Genomic DNA, 23,674 nt, shown 5'->3' on the forward strand with positions numbered 1-23,674 from the left:
TGGAACTGAAAAACAAAAAAGTACAAAGAAGAAAATTAAAGTCACCTGTACTCCCATCACCCAAAACCACTACTGACAGTTTGATAGACACATGTCCCTTCTTTAAGTTTGTGTGACTATTTTTTAATCTTTACCAAGGTATTACTTACATATAACATGTACTTTAATATTAAAGGTTTAGCAAACGTATGCAGTTGTATAACCACCACACAATCAAGGTGGAGCATATCCCCATCAGCCCAGAGAGTTCTCTGGGCCCCTTTGCATTCAGTCCACTCCCTGGACTCCCAGTCCATGACAGTGATTTACATCTGTCGTGTATGTGGCCATCATCTCTTCGAGTCTTCATCTGAATGGGAGTCATGCACTTTGCTCTTGTGTACCTGACTTCTTTTCTTTAGGGTAGGGCTGGTAAGGCTCCTGCACACTGTGTGGCAGTGACTTGTTTCTTCATCACCGAGTGGTGTGGGCACCACAACTGGTTATCCTTTCATGAGGGCGTGGATGTCAGGGTTTCCAGTTTGGGGTTTTTATGAATTATAGCTGTTCTGGACATTAATGAATAAGTTGTCATGTGCACATACATTCTCATTTCTCTTGGGTAGATGCATAGGAGTAGGTTCACAAGGTTATATGGAAAGTGTATATTTAACTTTATAAGATATTTTCTAACTATTTTCCAAAATGGCTGCACCATTTTGCATTTCTACCAGCACTGTGGAAGTTCCAGTTGTTCCGCTTCCTTGCTAACATTTGGTATTGTAAGTCTTTTTAATTTTAGCTATTCTAGTAGGTGTGTATGGAATTCCATCGTGCTATTCATTTGTATTTTAAGTATCGTTTCATTCACCTGTTGCTGTTTTAAATACCTTCTTGAGTGAAGTGTCAAATCTTTTGCTCATTTTTATGGGGCTATTTTCTTATCATCGGGTGTTTGAGTTTATCATATGTTCTGGAGATGAGTCGTGTGCCAGGTATTCACTTGCAGATCTGTGTTCCTCGTCTGCAGCTTGTCTCTGGATTCTCTTAACTGACTTACAGAGAGCAGGAGTTTTGATTCTGATGAAGTCTGTAAGTTTGGTCTTTTATGGGTTGTATCTACCTGAGAAACCTTTGCCTGATCTAAGGTCATTAAGATTTTCTCTATGTTTCCTTCTAGACATTTTAGGGGTTTAGGTCTATAATTTATTTTAAATCAATTTTTGTGTATGTTGTGAGGTATAAAATCCAAGTTGTCTGTGTTGCCACACATGTTCAGTTGCTCTGGTGCCATTTGTTAAAGAGATTAACCCCCACAAAAGTGCCTTTGCCCCACTGTTCATATGCATGTGGGTGTGATAAGTCTCAAAGTTGAGAAGCACTGGCCCTCCAACTTTACCCTTTTCCCAGTTGTTTTGCTATTTTAGATCCTTTGTGTTTCCATATGAATTTTAGAATATATTTGCCAATGTCTATCAAAAAAGACTACTAGGATTTTGATTGAGATTGTGTCACATTACAGATCAGTCTGGGGAGAATTGATACGACAATACCGATTGATCATGGGACCATTCTCTTTAGTTAGGTCCTCCATATTCTTTCAGCAGTGTTTTTTCTGTTCCAGTGTACAGGACTTGTACATCTCCTGGGACATTTATCCCTAAGCATTTCATATTTTTGAAGGCATTATAAGGGGTAAGGAAAGTTAATTTCTGGCTCTCACTAGTATATAGAAATGCAGGTGATTTTTTATATATTGATACTGTTTTTCTGCCTCACTTGCAGTAGTGTTCTAGCCCCCATTGGATTTTCCACACAGATAGTCGGGTTGCCTGTGAACAGAGATAGTGCTGCTTCCTTTCTGGTCTGCATTCTTTCACTTCCTTTTCTCGCCCCGCTGCACTGTTTAGAACCTCCAGTCCCATGGTCAATGGCAGTGGTGAAAGCAAACATCCTTGTCGCATTCCTCATCTTAGGGGAGAAAGCTTCTAGTCTTTCATCACTGAGTATGGTGTTGGCTGTGGGTTTTTCAAAGATACCCATTGTCAGGTGGAGGAAGTTCCTTCCTATTCCTAGTTTGCTGAGTTTTTTCCGGAAATACACATTGATTTTGACAAATTCTTCTTTGACTTTGAAATGTTAAACCAATCTCGCATTCTTAGGAGAAATTCTGCTTAGTCCTGATGTATTAACCTTTTTTACATGTTGTTGGATTAAGTTTGCAAACATATTGTTAATTTTTGCATCTGTGATCATAAAGGGTAGTGGTGTGCTGTTTTCTGGTAATGTCTTTGCCTGGTTTTGGTATCTGAGTAATGCTGGCCTTATAAAATGAATTGGAAATACTCTGTTCTTTTCATTTTTCTAGAAGTAGAAGGGTTTGTATAGAATTGGTATTTTGTCCTTAAGTGTTTGGGAGAATTCCCCAGTATAGCCATCTTGGCTTTCTTTGTGGACAGATTTTGAACCACAGGTTTCTGGAGTACATACGAACGGTTCAGGTTATTCACGTCCTCAGGTTTGCAGCATCTAATCTGCCGTTGATACTTTGGTCCATGTGTGGGTTTCTGTCTGGGTGTTCATCTTTTCTGTGTGGCGCGTCTCCCTCACTCACTACCAGTGGAGCGCAGCTCTTACAGCATTTACTGTCCTCGTCCACTGCTGTCACCTGTCAGTTCCAGGCTGCCTCTGACATGTTTCTCTCCACTGAGGGCTGTTTTCCACTTCTTTGCATGTCAGATAATCTTTGATTGGATATCAGACATTGTGCATTTTGACTTGCATAATAGATATTTTTGTATTCCTATAACTATTCGTGAGCTTTGTTTTAGGTGTAGTTAAATTTGGGGGGAACAGTTTGACCTTTCAGTCCTGCTTTAAGATTTGTTAGGAAAGACCGAGTTGCTTTTTGTCCAGGGCTCGGTGTCCCCACTACTGAGGCAAAGCCTTCCTAAGTACTATACCCTCTCTCTTGGGGTTTTCCAGGCTGGTTCAGGAAAGGTGCTGTGTGAGCAGCAGCCACTGTTGCCTCTCCCTTAGTGGGCAGCTCCTTTGCTGGCCTTGGTGGTCTCCTCACACCTGCGTGCAGCCCAGCTCTGCCGAACGCTCTGTGCCCGTGGTGCGCCTTGCACGTCTCCAGGTCCCTCTGGCTGTGTCCTCTGTCTGGGCCTTCGCCTCGCAGATATGGACCTTGTGCTCTGCAGCTGGGAATTCTGGAAACCAGAAGCTGGGATGAACGGGCTTGTTCCCGTCTGCCAGAGGCATGCAGGGCTTTGGGGGCTGGTGCTTCATACCTCTGGCATGGTTTTTGTTTATTTCAGGCAGAAGGGTTAGTCCTGTCCCTTGACTTTGTCTTGACCTGAAGCAGGAGTCCCACTGATTGCCTAAACTCTTATAGGTTTTTAATTCAATAAAATAGTTTGTCTTGCATCTAGAACTTACTATTCCTCTTTTCCTGGAGATGTAACTCTGTACCATCAATGCCCATCGTCATTCTTAATACTTAGCCATACTTTTACTCAGCGGTACGTCATAATGGTCCCCAGAGATCTTATGATGCTTCCAGATGCCCTGGGTGTCTATGTGCATGTCTTGAGACGCTGAGGGCCAGGGGATGCTTACTCCCAAAATGGCATCCCGCCTTCCAAGGCAGGCTCCTGGCCGCACAGACAGAAGCCCTACGAAGTCCAAGTCCTTCTCTGCAGAGTGAGCTGCTCAGATCCTGTGCAAGTGGGATAGAAATAGTAAGTGCTGTCATTGTGAAATGATTGCCTGCTCGCGTGTCATGGTCTCAGACAAAGTTGTCAGACTGCGTTTGACCTGGTATTGCAAATTAAAGGCTAAGTTTTTGCAGAGGTGGTGTATAACTGTTCTAAGAATCTCAGGTGAAAGCAACGCTTCTCACCAGTGTTTGAGAGTGGGTTGTTTCTGTTTTTGTTCTTGTTTTTAGGAATTTTCAGGCTGATTTGAGGGGAACCTCTTGTTTTAATGTTGATTGGTTTCTTCAGCGTGGGGTCTCTTCTCTCCCTGTCAATGATTTCTCTGCCCCCAGACACTGTAGGGGGCCTGCCTCCGGGGAGAGAAATCAGTTAAGCCGGGTGCAGCCTGCATGTTGTTTCTGTTTGTCACTTTGTGTTTTGTAAAAAGGGAGATTTCAGAGCATGGTGACGAGAAGGTCCTTGTGTGCACATGTTGCACACAGGGTCGAGTTCCTCCTGAGTGAGAGGAGGGGAATGTGTTTTGAGTGCATAGATCTCTTCTGTCTGTTTTTAAGGACCTGAGGTTAGATCTGTGGTCACCACTCACTGAAGAAGAAAGCATATGTGTGTCTTACAGCCACATGCTTCACTGAAGCTACGGTTTTGAGAAAGATCCAGAGAAAGGAAGGCTATGTGTTGATTTCATACTGGTTTTGGTGGATCAAACAAACTTGTCACGGAGGACTTGCTATTCTGAGAAAAACCGTGCTCTTTGCCTTGAACCTGGGAGAAACGTCTCGGTGAAGTCCTCCACCTGGTGATGTTAGTGTGGGGGAATGGAGCAGTTAGGTATTGAGTGCACTAAGTGGATGGCTAAAAATGAATAGAAAAAGCCCAGAAAATAGAGACAAATAGATGTGTTTGATGGGCCAATTTGAGAATGTAATAAATTAATCAAATTAATTGAGTGAATTCAATACATAAATTATTCAAAAACATAGGAGAATACTCAGACTCAGATATATTAGACCTTAATAAAAGGATTTTGTAATTCAGCGGCTTTCACTGCTCAATAGAGTTGGTTGTCTGTGTTAGGTACTTAGTTAGCCCTGGGCCTGAGGGTCTGCTGTGCGGGCCAGGTTGGTAATGCAGCCCATGGATGGCCACTTGTTTTCCTAAAAGCTCTCATCCTAGGAAACATCCCTCATAAAATACCTTTGAAAAAACTGAAGGAACAAAACAGCAGCAGAATCACAGAACCCAAGAATGGACTAACAGTTACCAACGGGAAAGGGACTGAGGAGGGTGGGTGGGAAGGGAGGGATAAGCGGGGGGGAAGAAAGGGGGCATTACGATTAGCAGGTATAATGTGGGGGGGCATGGGAAGGGCTGTGCAACACAGAGAAGACAAGTAGTGACTATACAGCATCTTACTACGCTGATGGACAGCGACTGTAATGGGGTTTGTGGGGGGGACTTGGTGAAGGGGGGAGCCTAGTAAACATAATGTTCCTCATGTAATTGTAGATTAATGATACCAAAAAAGAAAATTCCCCTTTGCTCAGATTTGAGTCCTAATTTAATTTTTACATTGTTCTGTACTCATTTCTTAGAGGTAGAGCCCTGTGAGCACCTTCTCCCTGTGGTGAGCTGGTCCCTGGTTGCTGGTAAACAGGCCAGCCGTTGAGTAGGGGCCGTCTCCAGGACTGTGTACTGCTTCCCTGCTTGAGTCTAAGATGGGCGCTGTGCCGGCCTTTGTGGGGTAGCATGTGTCCTGCCCTGTACATGGCTGGCACATCTTTCCTGATGGTGGCTGATGGGCACAGTTTCCCTGGGGCCTTGGGCAGGGAGGGCTGCCACCCCCCTTCTGTCCACATAAATAGCTCTTCCTGCTTGCCTGCCTTTTCCCTCCTGGTTTCCTGCACTGGTATGTTTCACTCCTTTTCCTCTTATCTCAGCTCTGGTGGTGGCCACCTAAACTGGACCACTAATTTCACGAATACATTATCGTTCCTTTCGCCCTGTGGCTCATGTCAGCTTCCTGATTTGTTATTCCACCTGAGGGAAGCGTTCTACCTTTGCAGTGGTGACCACACCACACACAGGCAACCATTTGATGTAGGCACGCCTGTGTCTTCAACACGCTGGTCTGTCCTCATGAAGACAGCCATCTGGAGAACTTGGGTGGGGCGGCCTGGCAGACCTAGATTAGACAGCCATCATGACTAGGGACGTTCAGGCCGCGCTGCTCCCCCATCCCGGCTGAGCCAGCACAAGGAGAGCCTCTCTGTCCTGGCCCTGCTGCTTCCCCGCCCGCAGCTCCTGGTTACTTAAATCCTCATCTGTGTGATGGCTCCTAAAAGTGTGCACGGCAGAGCACACTAACATGCCTAAACCGCATCAGAGTCCGAGCAGACACTTGATACACTAGAGGAGGCAGGTCTGAATCTCCAAGACCGGTTTTGGGGAGGGGCACGCCTGTGTCGGCCTGCTCCCGCCACAGCAGACAGAAGTCTGCCAGGTTCTCTACCAGCACCGTGGCGAGCAGGGCTGCCCTCTGTCCTCCGAGGCGGCCAGAAGAGGCCTGTAACTTGAAGAGGCCCACAGTGACTCAGCAAAGGATGTGGAGACACGCGGCACCCACAGTGAGCCTGGCTACCCCTCCAGGCAGCTGCTTGAGGCCCCCAGATTCTTGATTTTGAAAACAGAATAAATCTCAGCATGCTTCCTGGAAATAGTAAGTATGTGCCAGAAGAATTGTTTGTAAAATCAACAGTGACAGTGTGTCACCACTGCAAGAAGACTGTTTTGAGCACACTGACTCCTAGTTGAGAAATTAGAGCATTCAGGAAATGTTCTGTTACGAAGCTCTGGGAGAGACAGGACCACTAAGCTTACTTTGATTTTTCCCAAAGAAAATACATTTCTTCATGTAGTATATTAAAAAGTTATTTTTAATAATGATGTTTGCAGAATTCACTAATGATTAACTACTGGAGCAAAAGCCTTTGACATGAGATTATCCTGAGTATTTTAAGAAAGAAAAGGATAGTAGGTCTCTGACTATATAAAGCCATGACTACAAGGTGATGGAATTGAAGATGTAAAACCAAAATGTTGATGGAAATCCCTAATTGTATAGTAAGACAAAGTGTAGAGGACAGTTGTATTTGTTGTTACTCTACTGATAATAAACCTGCTATAAAACAGGTTATAATTTTTTAATGTCATCATTTCATGTTGTCTTTTGGCCTTTATAAATATGCATGTGTTTTAAATGGTAGTAATTACTTATTTAATTTAGGTTAAAATTTAGCAGTTCTAATGTTAATTATTGGGTTTATTAATACTTATAAGTATTGCTAAAATAGCTTTATAAAATTTCAAGTTTCCCTCCAGAATGTAGTATTTAAGTTAAATTCAGATTCTAAAGTGTTTGCATTTTGTATGTCCCCCATATTTTTTTTGTATCATTAATCTATAATTACATGAGGAACATTATGTTTACTAGACTCCCCCCATCACCAAGTCCCCCCTACATACCCCATTACAGTCACTGTCCATCAGCATAGTGAGATGCTATAGAATCACTACTTGTCTTCTTTGTGTTGTACTTGTACAACCCTCCCCTTGCCTCCCCGCACATTATGTCTGCTAATAGTAATGCCCCCCCCTTTTATTTCTCCTTATCCCTCCCTTCCCACCCATCCTCCCCAGTCCCTTTCCCTTTGGTAACTGTTAGTCCATTCTTGGGTTCTGTGAGTCTGCTGCTGTTTTGTTCCTTCAGTTTTTTTCTTTGTTCTTATACTCCACAGATGAGTGAAATCATTTGATACTTGTCTTTTTCCACCTGGCTTATTTCACTGAGCATAATACCCTCTAGCTCCATCCAAGTTGTTGCAAATGGTAGGATCTGTTTTCTTCTTATGGCTGAATAATATTCCATTGTGTATATATGTACCACATCTTCTTTATCCATTCATCTACTGATAGACACTTAGGTAGCTTCCATTTCTTGGCTATTGTAAATAGTGCTGCAATAAACATAGGGGTGCATCTGTCTTTTTCAAACTGGACTCCTGCATTCTTAGGATAAATTCCTAGGACTGGAATTCCTGGGTCAAATGGTATTTCTATTTTAAGTTTTTTGAGGAACCTCCATACTGCTTTCTACAATGGTTTACATTCCCACCAGCAGTGTAGGAGGGTTCCCCTTTCTCCACAACCTCGCCAACATTTGTTGTTGTTCGTCTTTTGAATGGTGGCGATCCTTACTGGTATGAGGTGATATCTCATTGTGGTTTTAATTTGCATTCCTCTGATGATTAGCGATGTGGAGCATCTTTTCATGTGTCTGTTGGCCATCTGAATTTCTTCTTTGGAGAAGTGTCTGTTCAGATCCTGTGCCCATTTTTTAATTGATTATTTGCGTTTTGTTTGTTGAGGTGCGTGAGCTCTTTATATATTTTGGATGTCAACCCTTTACTGGATCTGTCATTTATGAATATATTCTCCCATACTGTAGGGTGCTTTTTTGTTCTATTGATGGTGTCTTTGCTGTACAGAAGCTTTTTAGCTTGATATAGTCCCAGTTGTTCATTTTTGCTTTTGTTTCCCTTGCCCGGGGAAATATGTTCATGAAGAAGTTGCTCATGTTTATGTCCAAAAAATTTTTACGTATGTTTTTTTCTAAGAGTTTTATGGTTTCATGACTTACATTCAGGTCTTTGATCCATTTCGAATTTACTTTTGTGTATGGGGTTAGACAGTGATCCAGTTCCATTCTCTTACATGTAGCTGTCCAGTTTTGCCAACACCAGCTGTTGAAGAGGCTGTCATTTCCCCATTGTATGTCCATGGCTCCTTTATTGTATATTAATTGATCATATATGCTTGGGTTACTTTCTGGGCTCTCTAGTCTGTTCCACTGGTCTGTGGGTCAGTTCTTGTGCCAGTACCAAATTGTCTTAATTACTGTGGCTTTGTAGTAGAGCTTAAAGTTATATTCCCCCATGTTTTTTAAATGGTTCAAAACTAGTCAATAGAAAAACTACATTTCTGTTTTTAGTATTTCATATTTGGATTGAATAAGATTTGAAAGGAAATTTTATTAGAACTAGTAGGAATATACAAATATTATTTCTTTGATGTGGATAAAAATATTTTAAGAAAAATGTTTCTGCCCCAAAAGCTTATTTCATCATTAATTAAGACAAACGTAAGTAGATTACACATCTGCCTGCAGACATAAGTAGGATATGGTGCCACCTGACCTCTGTCGCCCAAGTGTTTTGCCGGGATGCCTTCCCTTCAGCTCTTAGGCAGGTCCATTGTGCTAGTAAGAGGGAAGGGTGCTGCATCCCTGTCCTCCTGCCCGTTTAGAAGGCGGTCAGTGAGCATCTAGAGCAGTGACCTGACCCGGTTTCACATCACAATTCTCAGGGTAAACTCACCACAAATTCCTGTGGCCTCCACCTCCAACTGGAGAATCAGAACATCCAGAAACATAGCTGTTGGGGTCAGACCAGTTGTGCTGTCTCTGGGTGATGGCGGTCTGCAGCCAGGTGTCGGGACTAGTGCACTAGGACAAAAGTGGAGGGCTTTGCGATGCTCAGACGTAGTTCAGGAAAGCCTCCTGGGTCCCAGGGGCCCAGGTCTCTTGGAGGTGTGCTGTTGGGTCTGTGGTGTATGTTAGCTATCGTTGCACCCCATTTTTTTCTTTTATCTTTATATCTTTATTTATTTATTTATTTATTATTGAAGGGTAGTTGACACACAGTATTACATTACATTAGTTTCAGGTGTACAACATAGTGATTCAACATTTATATACATGACAATTCTAGGTACCAGCTATCACCATACCAAGCTGTTACAATATTTGACTATATTCATTACATCCCGGTTACTTATTATTTTACCATTGGAAGTGTATACTTTTTTTTTTGTTTGTTTGTGAGGGCATCTCTCATATTTATTGATCAAATGGTTGTTAACAACAATAAAATTCTGTATAGGGGAGTCAATGCTCAATGCACAATCATTAATCCACCCCAAGCCTGATTTTCGTCAGTCTCCAATCTTCTGAGGCATAACAAACAAGTTCTTACATGGGGAACAAATTCTTACATAGTGAATAAGTTCTTACATGGTGAACAGTACAAGGGCAGCCATCACAGAAACCTTCGGTTTTGCTCATGCATTATGAACTATAAACAGTCAGTTCAAATATGAATACTCATTTGATTTTTATACTTGATTTATATGTGGATACCACATTTCTCTCTTTATTATTATTATTTTTAATAAAATGCTGAAGTGGTAGGTAGATACAAGATAAAGGTAGAAAACATAGTTTAGTGTTATAAGAGAGCAAATGTAGATGATCAGGTGTGTGCCTGTAGACTATGTGTTAATCCAAGCTAGACAAGGACAATAAAACATCCACGTATGCAGAAGATTTCTCTCAGAACAGGGTGGTGAGGTTCTAAGCCTCACCTCTTTTGATCCCCAATTTCTCACCTGATGACCCCCCTGCGACTGTGCCTGTCTTAGGTTGTTCCTCCCTTGAGGAATCTTACCCGTCTCTGGCTAACCAGTCATCTTCCGGGGCCATACAGGGAGATGTAAAGTTGGTAAGTGAGAGAGAAGCCTTATTGTTTGAAATGGTTAGCTTTTTATTTCTTTGCATATTTATGCCCTGTAGCTTCTATGCCCAGCATTTGTCTTGAGGTGTCTTTACCACTTGGAAGAATTATGATACTCGGTAAATTGATATGAGGCACGAATTCTATTTAAGTGTTGTAATTAGGAAGGAAGAAGAAAAGCTATAGAAGTAGCAGGCGGCAGAAAACATGGGAAGATTGATTATTTCTTTGACATACCTTCTTGTAGAGTAACTTCAGCATGTATAGGTTTTAAGCTACTACTTAAATTGCGCACACACATTAACATAATAGGAGTATAGTTACATAACCAAAGCATACCTGTAATTACCAGCCATCTCCAGTGAAACCAAGAAAACCAGTTAGGCACCTTAGGCATTTGTGAAAACTTATCTATGATATGTTGGATATTGTCCAACTGAACTTGAACAGTCTGAGAGAAATCAGACAAATTAAAACAACCCATTCCTGGGGAATGTTCACATCCCATATGTTCTTTTAACAGTAAATAATCTGTAGTTGTAAGATTTTGGAGTGCTACAATTTGCACTTCTAATTCTTGATTGAGTTCCAACAGTATAGATCCAGTCAAATTTGTTGTTTTACTGTATGCACAGGCCAGCTTAGATATCTCCTTCCTCATTCCCATGGCAATTCCAGGAACTGGTGGGATGAGTGCATCTACACCTGTAGCAGTGTGTGGATCTTTGTTGGGGTTTTTTGATGATCATCTTCTGGCATGAGTCTTCCAGAGAGTGCTGATGTTGCAAGTTCTTTTTCATATCGTATCTTAGTTCATTTTCGGGGTAGCCCAGTTAGGCTTTGATTCTCTGTATAAACACAAACAGACCCTTTGCCTACACATTTATATGCCCTTTATACCCTTGTGTAGAACTCATTGGAGGTTACCACACAGGAACTGCCCTTTTTTTCTTTTTGGTATCACTAATCTACACTTACATGACAAATATTATGTTTACTAGGCTCTCCCCTATACCATGTCCCCCCATAAACCCCTTTACAGTCACTGTCCATCAGCATAGCAAAATTTTGTAGAATCACTACTTGCCTTCTCTGTGTTGTACAGCCCTCCCTTTTCTCCTACCCCCCCATGCATGCTAATCTTAATACCCCCCTACTTCTCGCCCCCCCCTTATCCCTCCCTACCCACCCATCCTCCCCAGTCCCTTTCCCTTTGGTACCTGTTAGTCCATTCTTGAGTTCTGTGATTCTGTTGCTGTTTTGTTCCTTCAGTTTTTCCTTTGTTCTTATATTCCACAGATAAGTGAAATCATTTGGTATTTCTCTTTCTCTGCTTGGCTTGTTTCACTGAGCAGAATACCCTCCAGCTCCATCCATGTTGCTGCAAATGGTTGGATTTGCCCTTTTCTTATGGCTGAGTAGTATTCCATTGTGTATATGTACCACATCTTCTTCATCCATTCATCTATCGATGGACATTTAGGTTGCTTCCAATTCTTGGCTATTGTAAATAGTGGTGCGATAAACATAGGGGTCGTTGCACCCCATTTTTACAAAAGTGTTTTGGATTCCGGTGTTCCAGCAATAACTGCCCTAAGCTTAAATGTAATAGTGTACTTGTGTATTGCAAAGTATGGGGGGTGCCTTTCTGTTACAGTTATGGCTATACATGGAAATATGTGCAGAAAGGACTGATGTGTTATTCATAGTAATTCATTTATTCCTTTTGTTTTTAGGCTGTTGAAAATCTTTGTTCTCACAAAGTGTCTCCGACACTGTACAAACAGCTGCGCCAGGTCTGTGAGGATCGTGTCCGAGCTCAGATTCTTCAGTTCAGAGAATATCCTTTTTTTGGCTCCGTGAAGTTTCTATTTATTACCTGATCATTTGAAACTGAATATTAATAGGATAAGGAAATAATGAGTATCCTTAACACTAAAGATACAGCTTATTAAATTCCTTTTGTTTATTATGGAACAAAAACCTTACATTAGTTTCATATGACCCACTATATTAGAGTTTTTTTAAGTGGAATTTTTACTATTTACATTACTTTGTTGATCTAATTAGAGCGGTGTCCATTTATTGGGTCTGGTTGAAGTATTTAGAAAAAGTTCTGAAAAATGTCTTCAAGTTTGAGGTCTGCTATCCTGTATTCTTGTAAACCATCTGTGTCAGTGTTCTAAGATGTGTAACAAATTCCCACAGGTGTAGTGATGTAAACCAACACCCATTTGTCAGGCCACAGCGTGCAAGTGGGGAGTCGGGGCTGGGCTCTGGGGCTCTGCCCAGGGCCTCGCGTTGAGATGAGAGTGTTGGCCGGGCCTGTAGTCTCCCCTGAGTTCATCATCCATACTCACTCAAGTGTTGGCAGAGTTCAGCTCCCTTGGCCGTAGGGCTGAGGTCATCCTGGGGCCCTAGTGGCTACCCCTGACTTCTTGCCAGGAGACCCCTTTTCCAGTGACATGGTTGTTTGTGCCTATGCCAGCAGGAGACTCCACCTCTTGTTTGCTAAGAGTTTCACGTGATGGGTCCATCATATAGCACCCCCCGCCCCGCCCAATCACAGGCAAGGGGATATCGCACGTCCACAGGGGCTGGGGTATCTTAGAAGTTTGCTACCCCACCATCTGTGACCAGAGGTCCACCAGGGAAACCAAGCCCCTTAGCATCCTGTAGACAATCCTTTACAGTCCCTCAGTCTAGTCCCCCGCCACCCACTGGTAGGAATGAGAAGTCGATGTATGGTGGCAGGCAGGCAACTTAATGATGCCCTTTCCTGGGCTGCTGTCTTCATGCATGAGGTCAGGCTGTGGGGCCTGCTTGTTTCTAAGTCTTCGGGCTGTCTGAGCCTTCTCCCCATACTGAGAAACAGAGGCATTTGGAGCTCTGGACTCTCCCTTAGGGCAGTACAGCCACCCCCTTGTCTGGGATGGAGTCTCTCGGTGACCCATGACTATAATGCCAGAGTGAGGTGTCTCTGCTTAGGACAGTGTTTGCAGTGCTCCCACAAATGGGCAAGTGAAGTTGGTTCTGGCTCTGTGGTGTTGCCGTCTGAATACACCTATGGTCTTCTCTGGGAAAGCTTTGTCCTAAAGATTATGGGGCATTCAGGACAATGGTGTCCACACCTTTGGAACTTGGCCAGTGTGTCCGACATCACAGAGGCATCCTCTGAGGGCATACATAGGTGCCCGTCCTGGCTTAGTGCCCCAACTCAGGAATCCCAGGGGCTGGATGGTGAGTCCAGGAAGCCAGTCCAGGATTTTGGCATCTGAAAATACCCTGACTCCCAGGCTGCCGGGAGCCCTCAGCAGATTCCCAAGGCTTCTCTTCACATAGGTGCTTACAGGGTGAGCCAGTGGGATGTGTCCTAATCTGATGGTTGTCCCAGCTGACTGGAGACTGGTTTTTTATTACCTACTTCAGTTAGCCTCCTGCCAGTTAATCCTACCCTGTGGGTTGCACAAATGTGCATTAATTCACAGCAACAAATACTTATTTCCTGTCTACTGTACTAGAAAATGGAAAAATGACTGCCACACCTGATTTCTGTCCTCCAAGAGACACCAAGACAGAGGGAAAGGAATTACTGTATGTCCTTGATGGTGTGAAAGAAGAAAGATAAGACGCTGCACCATACTCATTGTCCCTATTAGCATGAAGCCTCTTGAGTTCATAAGTGTGAAACTGTTGGTGCCGGGACAGGAACTGCAGTAGTGAAGTGCTGGGGACACGGTTCCCAGAGGAGGCGCCGCTGGAACTGCCTCCGAGGATGCATGAGGCACCAGAGAGCAGAGCGTGAGAAGGGTCGGGACAGCCTGCTGTAGGTGGTGTGCCTGGAGCCTGGACTGGCGGGATTCGAGGCTGTGCTGCTGAGGGAAGCCATGATTAAAGAGTCTAGAACAAGAACTTTGATAAATACTGTGAAGGAAGAAGTTAATCCTAGCAGCCATAACAAAGGGACCTGATGTAAGTGAGGAATGGCAGGTGGTGCGTGACCACTACTGATGTGGTGGGATGCCGGGCCATTGCTGTCTGGGCTCTGTCTGGTGCCACAGGGCCGCTCAGGTGTCCCTGTCTGTGCTGGGATTAGAGAAGCAGGATGACCAGGTTTAGAAAATGTGGGGAAATAGGGCCTGTCACTCTCTTACCCCAGTGTAAGCACTGTCTTCCTCGTTTCTTCTGTTTCCAGGAACAAGTCACAGATCTATGTCATTTGTTCCATGGTGTATTATGATCATTTTGCTGCTGGATTTTGGTTGGTTGTGTGAAGATTTGCCAGTGTAAACCCTTTAACGAACAAGGACTGACCCTTCTCAGAATGGATTGAAGGGCCGGCTACGGGGACCTGTGCGGAGAACCAGCTGCCAGGCTGGTAGCATGTCTGCGCCCTGGCGGTGCTCATGCGCCTGTGACGCCTGCGCTGGCTTCCCATCCAGAAGGCTGGAGCTCGGGGAATGCCCAGATGCTGTCTCGCGTGTGCAGGCCCTTCCACCAGTGTGGAACCCGTGCCAGGCAGCCTGCTGCTACCCAGGGGGCACCAGAGCTACTGGTGGTGTTGGGGTCGGTACAGGCTGACCCTGTGCTGCCTGCCCACTAGGCGGACTGTCTGAACACTGGCCAGCTGTCTGCAGCACGGTGAGGGGCTGAGGCACTGCTACCACGCACCTGTCTGCGTGTGCCTGGGATGACCCCTGGCTTGTGTTTTCAAACTGTGCCAGGTTCTAAGATAGCGGCCCATCCTGACTTTGATCAGTAATGAAAGAATGTCCAGAATGACTCACTAACCATTCAGCTGTTAGTTCTTTGCTCTGTCAATTTTTAATTTATTAGCAAAACCTCAAGAAAATAAGATATGCAGAGCCCCTGTGGTTATGGTCAGCCACCAAACTAGTATGACAAGGGTCCTGCTCATCTTCTGTCCCTTCCCAGAGTCCTGGCTGGTACTCAGCCTTCTGCAGCTACCTGTGTGTCCTGCGTTCCCCAGCAGGCCTCCCCACAGCTGAAGACTCCACCTGTCTGATTTTCCAGGCCACACACTGGCTTCTCTCTCTGTGCTAACTTGCGTTGGACCCCACCAGAGCTCTGAAGTGTGTGTTCTGCTACATGTGCGAGGCTGAGGCCAGCGAAGGTCATTGCTGCCCCATGCCCCAGAGCTGAGAAGCCTTGAAAACCCATTTCTCCACTCCAACAAGCCGTTTTGTTCATCTGTGCAAAAGGAGTAAGGGCTGTGCCCGCAGTGGGAAGGTAAAATGAGCCCGCTTGACAGCATGGAGATGTTAATGACTGCTGCATAAGCCTGCAGAGGTGGCTCTCCAGGCTTTTGCTGTGCTTTGCTTTTGGGGCCTGTACTTGGGTATCTTTTTCCTATAAACAGCATTTTGAGCTTCTCTTTAAAAACATCGAAGAGTGGAACTGAGATCCCTGATTGGATGTACGAAGGAGACCTCCTGTCACGTGTCACCAAGACTGGAAGTTAGGGTCGAGCCTCTGTTTTTCCTCTGGCTGATGGTCTCAGTGCTCTTAGCAGCGGGCCTGCTTCCTCATCCCCGGACCAGCATCCCCAGGAGTCAGGGCTAGGATCTGCCCCTTGAAGCCCGTGGCCTGGTTGTTAATTTCAGCTTGCAGGGCTCTGAAAGTAACCTGGCCTAGAGTACAAGGAAAGGGGAGGGGCAGGAGGTGGGAGATGGGCCTGTGGGCAGGCTGCTACAACGGGTGGTGAGGTGGAAGGTGAGAAAGCCCACGCTCACGGTTTTTGAGCTTCTGGTCTTCAGTATTGTGATACCTAAAGGATGTGCAGTCTTCTGTGTCTGGGAGAGCTGAGATAGATTCAGGGGTTGAAACGGCAATAATTGGCCAGTATTTCCAGTTTTCCTTAGCAGGTCTGCACAGACTCACTAGATAGCGTTTTATTTTTAAAGAAGATTAACACATGTTGGCAAGACCACTGCAGACAAATGGTAAGCATGCCGATTTTCTTACCCTGCTGATCCAATTTGCGCTGCACTTGCCCGGGTCTCATCGCATCCGCACACCTCCTTTTTGGGTTTAGCTAGACAGTTGGGAGACTGGAGCAGCTGGGGTTGTGTGCCCTCTGTGAGGCCCACTCTCTTTTTTTCCTTTTTAGTCAAAGCCTGGCCTCATGCATCTTCCCTTGCCTCCCTAAGAAGGTGTGTGCCAGCTTGTGAGCTGGGACAGGGCAGGTCTGCTCAGGGTTCTGTGTGAGTCATATGCTGCTGTCTTGTTCCCACACAGTTGGCAGAACAAAGCAGGGAAGGTAACCTCTGCTCTTCCAGCTGGGGCTGGCTGCTAACTTGGCCTTCAGACCACCTGACAGATAGCCCACTAGTACCACACCTTCTGAATGAGTCTCTCAGTTTTTCCTGAATCCCAGTTTATGCCTGATAAATCAAGCCTGAATTCCAGAACTTAATTCCAACTAAACAAGCAACGTCTTAGATACATTGACTCTAATTTGATTTGATGTGTGAGTTTTTAGTGTGACCTGGCTGTTAACTGTGTGAGAGAAAAGATAGTGTCAATAGCTTTCCTAGGCAGGTTGAACTTCTCTTTCATAAATGCAGTCTCAGGGAATGAGCATTTCTTCCAGGGACCTTGCAGACGGTGGAAATAGATGGATGCCTGTTGGGGAGGCTTTCTTCTCAGGCCTAAGCAAACCTGCCCAGCAGAGTCTGGTCAGCTCTGTGCTAAGAGTCGCAGAGACAGCAGCCCTGTTAGCCCAGCAGAGGGGCCAGCCGAGTACCCTATGTCCTCCTCACTCTGCTTGTAAGGGAGAGCCAGATGCACCCATGTGGCCACGGGCCTCATACTAACCTGACCAGCTGGTTGTTTACAAAACTTAGAGCCTCTGCCGACCGCACTGAGATTTACCATATCAGTCAGGAAATGACCAAACCTCAGAGGTGTCCTTTAGGCTGTGTGCTGTAAAACCCACAGTCAGATTTTCTGGATGAAAGATGAAAATCAGACACCATTAAATTTCGGAGCAAATCCCCCCTGAGCGTCTTGATGGAAATGTTTCATCGAGAAATAGTCATTGTGGCCGTAAGACAACATGGCTATAGCTCAGAGGCCTGGCCTTGAATGTTTTGTCAGGTGAATGAGTAATCCTTTTCTAATTGCCAGATCATGATCAGAAGTATCTTTCTGTTTTTGGACCGCACTTACGTCCTCCAGAACTCCATGCTTCCCTCTGTCTGGTGAGTGTCCCAGCCAGAGGAGCTGTGACTGCCACGCGACCCAGCCGTGCATCTCAGTGGTGTTGGCCACTGTTCCCTCTGGCGCTGGTACAGAGCCCTTTGTGATCTTGTGTCAGCCAAAGCCACTAGTGCACCCGTTGGCCCACGCACATCTTAGCCCTGGAGAGTCCCCATCACCAGGGCTGGCTATGCCCGGGAGGGGCAAGCTCTGGCACATCTGTGCCTTGCCTGGCTTGTCACAGCAGAGGTGGAAGGTGAGCACAGGAGCCCTGCCATGGGGCTCTGGACTTCAGGACCCTCTGGAGCCACTTGCGCCGCTCACCCTCTGCTGTGAGAGGCTCAGCAACACAGTTACTCTCCCACGGCTGGAGTTGAGCCCAGAGCAACTCCTTCTGGGGCTCTGGTGAAACACAGATCAGCTCCTGGTGAGGTAGCGACCCCGTGGTCCCAAAGTCCCCCACATTGCCCCATCCCGCTGCCCAGCTGCAGACATGTCACGCTTCATCTTCTAAAATAGTGTGAGTTGGGAGCTCCTCGCCTTTGTGGCTCTGGGCTCTAGCCACTGAGGAAGCCTTGGGTGTCCCTGTCGCTCCCTTAGGAAGGATGGTGGGAGCCGTGGGCCGAGGTGGCAGGGTCGCAATATTAATGTCCTTTTCAGCGGCATGCCTGACCAGGGAGGCCTCGCTCGGCACTCTGTGACAGGTGTTTGGAAGGAAGGAGATGGAAGGCACCCCAGATGGGCCAAAATTTACAGTTGAAGGGACCCTGGGTGCCTGGAGTTGGAGTCAGCAGGTCCCCTGTGGTCCTAGTCACGGTATGGCTGCAGCCTCACCTGCCGCCTGTAGAGAGTGAGACTGAAATGTAGTTTTGTTTTACCATTTATACAGGGATATGGGATTAGAACTATTTAGAAACCATATCATAGGTGACAGAATGGTTCAGAGTAAAACTATCGATGGCATTCTACTATTAATCGAGCGAGAGAGGAACGGTGAAGCTGTGGACCGGGGCTTGCTGCGAGGCCTGCTGAGCATGCTCTCTGACCTTCAGGTAAATGCCTCCTTCTTCCCCATGTACCTGCACTTCTTAATAATCAATGAGGAAAGACCTAGACCCCTGCCTAGTGACCACACCAAAACAAATGGATGTGTCAAAGACTTCAATGTAAAAAATGTAATTGTAAAAATATGTGTTGAAAATATGCGAGATGTTTTTAGTCCCTGGAAGGGGCCTGGCTGCAGGCCAACACTTCCCCTGGAGGACCCGGGCTCCACAGAGCCAAGGGCCTGCCAGCACTTTGAGAGCACAGTGGGGTGGCTGCGCCGCAGCAGCCGAGCAGGGGCCAGCTGAGCTTCCGGGGTCAGCAGAGCAGGGAGCCGCAGGTACAGGCTGTGTGTTAGTGTGGCGCGCTGCCTTGAGATCTGAGATACATCAGCACTTCAAAAGGTAGGGTTTTTTTTACTGTAATCAATAACTCCTCATTTCTTAGGTATATAAAGACTCATTTGAATTGAAATTTTTGGAAGAAACTAATTGTTTATATGCTGCAGAAGGCCAGAGGCTAATGCAAGAAAGAGAGGTGAGGCCATGGGGGGTTCCCATTTTTGTGAATACATGTTTGAGTGTCAACCCTAGCATGTCTTCCCACATGTGCAGACTTCTCATCGAAAATCTTCCAAGAACTACAGTCTGAGATCCCCAGTAATGAGCTTCATTTTTATTATAGTAAAGGCTTAATTTCTTTCCCTTAACTTAGAAACACTTCTATTGTCCTCCCCACAAATAAAAAAGCCAGTAAGATAGCTTATGAAATACGTAAGGAGCTCAGAGTGAAGCATGTGGGTGAAAGGTACCTATTAAATGTGAAAGATAAATCTAACACATTAAAATTCTTCATCCTGCAAGGCACTGAAAGTCTCATGAAACAGTGTGAACTCAAAAAAACAAGATGACCAGCTCCTTGAGTGTTCAAGTCCAAAGGGAGTCCTTGGGACCATAGCCCACATGTCCCTTATTTCTGCGCAGGCTGGGCCTGACTGTTGGTTCCTTCCTGTCTTTGGAGAGAGAGTTCTGTGTCAGACACTGGGTCTGGCTGCCACCACTAGGACAGAACCTCAAAGGTCCTGTTGTGGGGCCCTTCCTGTGCTGCCAGGGGACAGCAGAGAGCTCTTTGGCCCTGTAAACAGGACGTTCATTTGAGATCTGCAGCCATGCTGTGTGACATTCCCAAATGCACAGCCAGTCTGTTGATTGGCCTTTGCTGACCCTGCTGTGAATGGGCCAGGTGGTGCTATTAGGCTCTCAGGTGCTGATCCTGCCTGGCTCTGGCACCTTGGTGACAGGAGGGAGCTGGGGCTCTGACCCAGGACCTTCATGTGAGCAGGGCATGATGATCAAGTGCTCCAGAATAGAGTTCAGGGGACTTCCCACTGTACACCGCTCCCCTAAAATGCATTTCCTGCCTTCCTACCACTCCACCCTTTAGTCCGTGTTAATATCTGGCTTGAGAATTTATTCTGCCCTTTTTAAAATTTTACAAGGGAAATAGTATTTTTGTTTCCTGGGTAACGTAAGAATCCTTTGTTTCTGATGTGTTTGTTCTCTTTGGAAGGTTCCAGAATATCTTAACCATGTAAGTAAACGTCTAGAGGAAGAAGGAGACCGAGTGATCACGTATTTGGACCACAGCACACAGTGAGTTCTGTTCATCTGTCCAGTTCTTGGGGTTTGATCTGAGGCACCTTCCCCAGTGGTTACTGCAGTGAGTGCTGTCACTGGGCTCACCCTGTGCTTCCTGGGGGAATGTTTACTCGTATGCATTCACTTACGTTATTTGTGGTTACTGGGCACCTGTCAGTTACAGCACCAGGTGCCCTGTCTTGAGTTACTGTCCAAAAGGAATGATTCAGGCTGAGCTGCTTGGCGTCTTGGCTTAAGGTACTGTTACTGGAGTGTAATTGAATATTAGGCAATTTGGGTTAGAGATGTTTTGTTACACGTTTAGTATAACTATAGTTTTTATTTGTGGTACTCTGTCATACTATTTTCTCCTTCCATCTAATGTTTTCTCTAAACCCCAGGTTGATGAGTAGCTAGGGAAAAAGGTAAGGGGGAAAGATTGTGAATGTCTGTGTCAGGCACATATTTATTCAAACGAGGAGAGATAAGAACAGAAACACGGGAGAAGACAAAGGGACATTCTAAGAGACTAAAGCAGAAAATGTGCTGAAGTGTTGCTTGCTGGTGGGGAAGGGGCAGCGGCTGACAGGAACGGGTCTCCATGACTCAAGAACAAGGAGGTGGAGGCCACAGAGGGGTGACCCCGCTTTCAGACTCGCTGAGTCTGAGATGCCTGTGGAGCCAGGGTGACGGTCCTTCTGCAGCCAGCACAGGGCAGCTCAGGGCTCTGGGGGTTAAGGACCCCCCTGGGGGTGGGAAGGGCTGCAGGGCGGGCGCAGAGCGGGAGCTTCCCAGAAGCAGGGAGGAGTGAGGGGAGCCGGTCAGCTTGTGCGGGAGAGTCCAGTCGTGGGGGGTAAAGGTCTTGGTTGAGTGTCTGTGACATTTTTTCTATTAATGATAGTTTCTGTGTAGCATTATTTCACTTAGATGTGTGGAGTTCAGAACAGGCCAAGCCAGATGGTACTCATTAGGAAGGTGCTCACTCGGCCTCAGGGTGGAGGCGGGGTGCCCGGGCACTCGTCTGGCCCGTGGGCAGTTTGCAGAGCCCCTCCTCCACTTCGTATGTGTGAGTACACGTTTCTGTGTATAGGCTACATTTTAACCCCAACTTAAAACATACCTTGCTTAGGAGCCTGTCAGTGTTCAAGCAAAGGAACAGTAGGTGAAGGGGGCTTCCCTCCAGGCTCAGGCGGGGGTCGTGAGGAGCCCTGACTGAGGTGGCTTCTCCAGACATCACGAGAGATGGTTCTCTGAGCAGGAAGAGGGGACCCAGGACCAGCGAACCCGCCGGCCCTGGGGCTGTGCTCCGCGGCCGCCTGCTGGTCTGCGCGTGTCACTCAGTGGATTGTTAGGTGGCGTGTATGGACAGCCGCGGGGACTGTCCACAGGACGGAAATGCTCATCCTATAGCCCTCTGCTTCCCGACTGACTCCATTCTGTGTCTGCATAGACGTAAACGTCCCACTGTCGCAGCTGATCAGGCTCTCCTGCAACTTCTGACGCTTTCTCTCTCCATTTCTAGGAAACCGCTGATTGCGTGTGTGGAGAAACAGCTCTTAGGAGAACATTTAACAGCAATTCTGCAGAAAGGTAGATTTTCTAACTCATGTTGTTACGATGTGACAGTCCTTGATTTATTAAGAAAGTAAAGTGAATGCTATAAATAATAACAAAGCAAGCCTGTTTGTTGTTATAATCCAGTCACTAAAAATCATTAAAAAGAATGAACACATTAGGTTTCGAGGGGAAAGTCAGCTAAGAGAAGTACTGAAATGTGTCTGGTGGCACTGCAGCTTCTGTAAAGGTCACATTAAATACTATGAAGGCTGAGAGGCCCTGCGAGCCCCCATCCCAGCTGCAGATGGCTCGCTGCTGCCCTGGGGCAGCACGTCTGGGTGCGCTGTCACGGCGGCCCTCGGAGTGTCCACAGGCGCAGGAGGGCATGGCTGGATGGGCTGTCAGGCTTGTGAGGGGCCCCCTGCCCTCGCCGGTAAGCGTCAGGAGAGCTACCCCATACGTGGGCTGCTTAGGCCAGAGTCCACTCTTCTGTCCTGATTACCTGGGGAAACAGGCAGGCGGAAAAGAGAGCACGTTGCATTGCTAATTGTGCAGGTGTAACTCCCACTTTGCAGCGCCTCTGCCCTTAAAGCTTCAAGAGGAATTCAAGCTCAGTGCTTTGTGGCAGCAGCGAGACTGCCTCTGTGAGGCCTGTGCTTTGTGAGTTGGTCTGAACTATTCACTTGGTCTCGTCTCTTTGTTTCTGTCCACCCCTCAGTGTGTGCTTAACTTTCTGCAAGTCACAGTGGCAGAGTCCAGCCTATGGCAACCCCGTACTACTCAGTGTTACTTTTGAGAATCCGTAAACTTAATGTTACGACTTGAAAGTCATTTGGGAGCCCCAGGATCTGTTTGAAAGTTTCAAAACCTTGAAGTTTAATTTTGGGAAGACCCTAAATAGTCCCAAATACATTCTGGTCTGAGTTGTACTTTGCCAGATAGCTGTGTCACCTCTCATGAGATGCCTGACAGTGGAGCTTCCAGGTGACACCAGAATAAAGCCAGAGGGGGGCGGAGCACCATTGAGCACATACAGTCCTTCATCCAGAGACCTTGTAGTCCAGAAAAGCCCTGAGAAATGGTGACCCCCATTTTACAAATAAGAAAACTGAGGCTATAAACAGCTGGACATGAGTCCTTGGGTCACAGCCGATAAGCTGAGAGCCGGGGCACCAGTCCTTACCACACGGAAACCCGCACGTTGGAATGCTTCCACACGGTGAGGTCTTAATTTACTGCCCACCTCAAACAAGGGGTTTGGGAATTCATGCTAGGTAGCTTTTAAAAAGGAGTTATAAGAAAATGGACTTGAAGTAAATAGTAGAAATTTACATAAGTTGTTTCAGTGCATATTTTGATAAGCAAAATTGTTTCAAGGAAATGGTAAATTGTGTATATGTAAGTGCTTAAACTAAATTTTGTTAGAGGCATTTAAAAAAATAAGCTCTAATTTGGGGATTCTTAAAGACATTACTTAGGGCTTCAGTAAGATGAATTACAAAATAAAAAATTTGCATCAGTACATCAGAATATAATTTAAAGAAATAACAAACATTTAGAGCCCTTAGCATCTGTAATTATAGTCCCACTCTATATTTTTGCACATCTTTACTCTGCCTTTGATGTGTAAAAGGACATTGTGTGGACATTGTGCCCACTTTACAGGAGATTCTGAGACTCTGGGGCAGCATGACTGGCTCACAGTCTCTCTAACTTAGATGCCTCTCCATAGTTATCATAAAGCAGATATTTAGGAAGTCTTGTGTGAAAGCTCTTCTGATTGTGGTATGGTTTTAGAAAAGCTTTGTAAAATTTAAATACCTAAAAAACTGAAAGTGTGTTAAATCCTGTGTTAAGTACTTCAAAATATTTGATAAGAAAGAACTGTTTC

General features: G+C 45.8%; 1 protein-coding gene across 3 annotated transcripts in view; it reads left to right on the forward strand.

The window, feature by feature from the left end:
- Nucleotides 1–23,674, forward strand: part of CUL4A (cullin 4A) — a 41,926-nt gene that overhangs the window by 1,719 nt on the left and 16,533 nt on the right. For 2 of the 3 annotated variants that reach the window (XM_036904778.2, XM_036904779.2), the window contains exons 3-9: nt 12,061–12,164; nt 16,218–16,287; nt 17,474–17,547; nt 18,435–18,597; nt 19,037–19,126; nt 20,159–20,241; nt 21,749–21,816. In XM_036904778.2, the coding sequence (XP_036760673.2) occupies nt 12,061–12,164; nt 16,218–16,287; nt 17,474–17,547; nt 18,435–18,597; nt 19,037–19,126; nt 20,159–20,241; nt 21,749–21,816 (652 nt within the window). Of the gene's footprint in view, nt 1–6,395; nt 6,415–12,060; nt 12,165–16,217; nt 16,288–17,473; nt 17,548–18,434; nt 18,598–19,036; nt 19,127–20,158; nt 20,242–21,748; nt 21,817–23,674 lie in introns of those variants that run through there. The other variant, XM_036904780.2, reaches the window with a different exon arrangement.

Source organism: Manis pentadactyla, chromosome 17, assembly GCF_030020395.1.
Source record: "Manis pentadactyla isolate mManPen7 chromosome 17, mManPen7.hap1, whole genome shotgun sequence".
NCBI lineage: Eukaryota > Metazoa > Chordata > Mammalia > Pholidota > Manidae > Manis > Manis pentadactyla.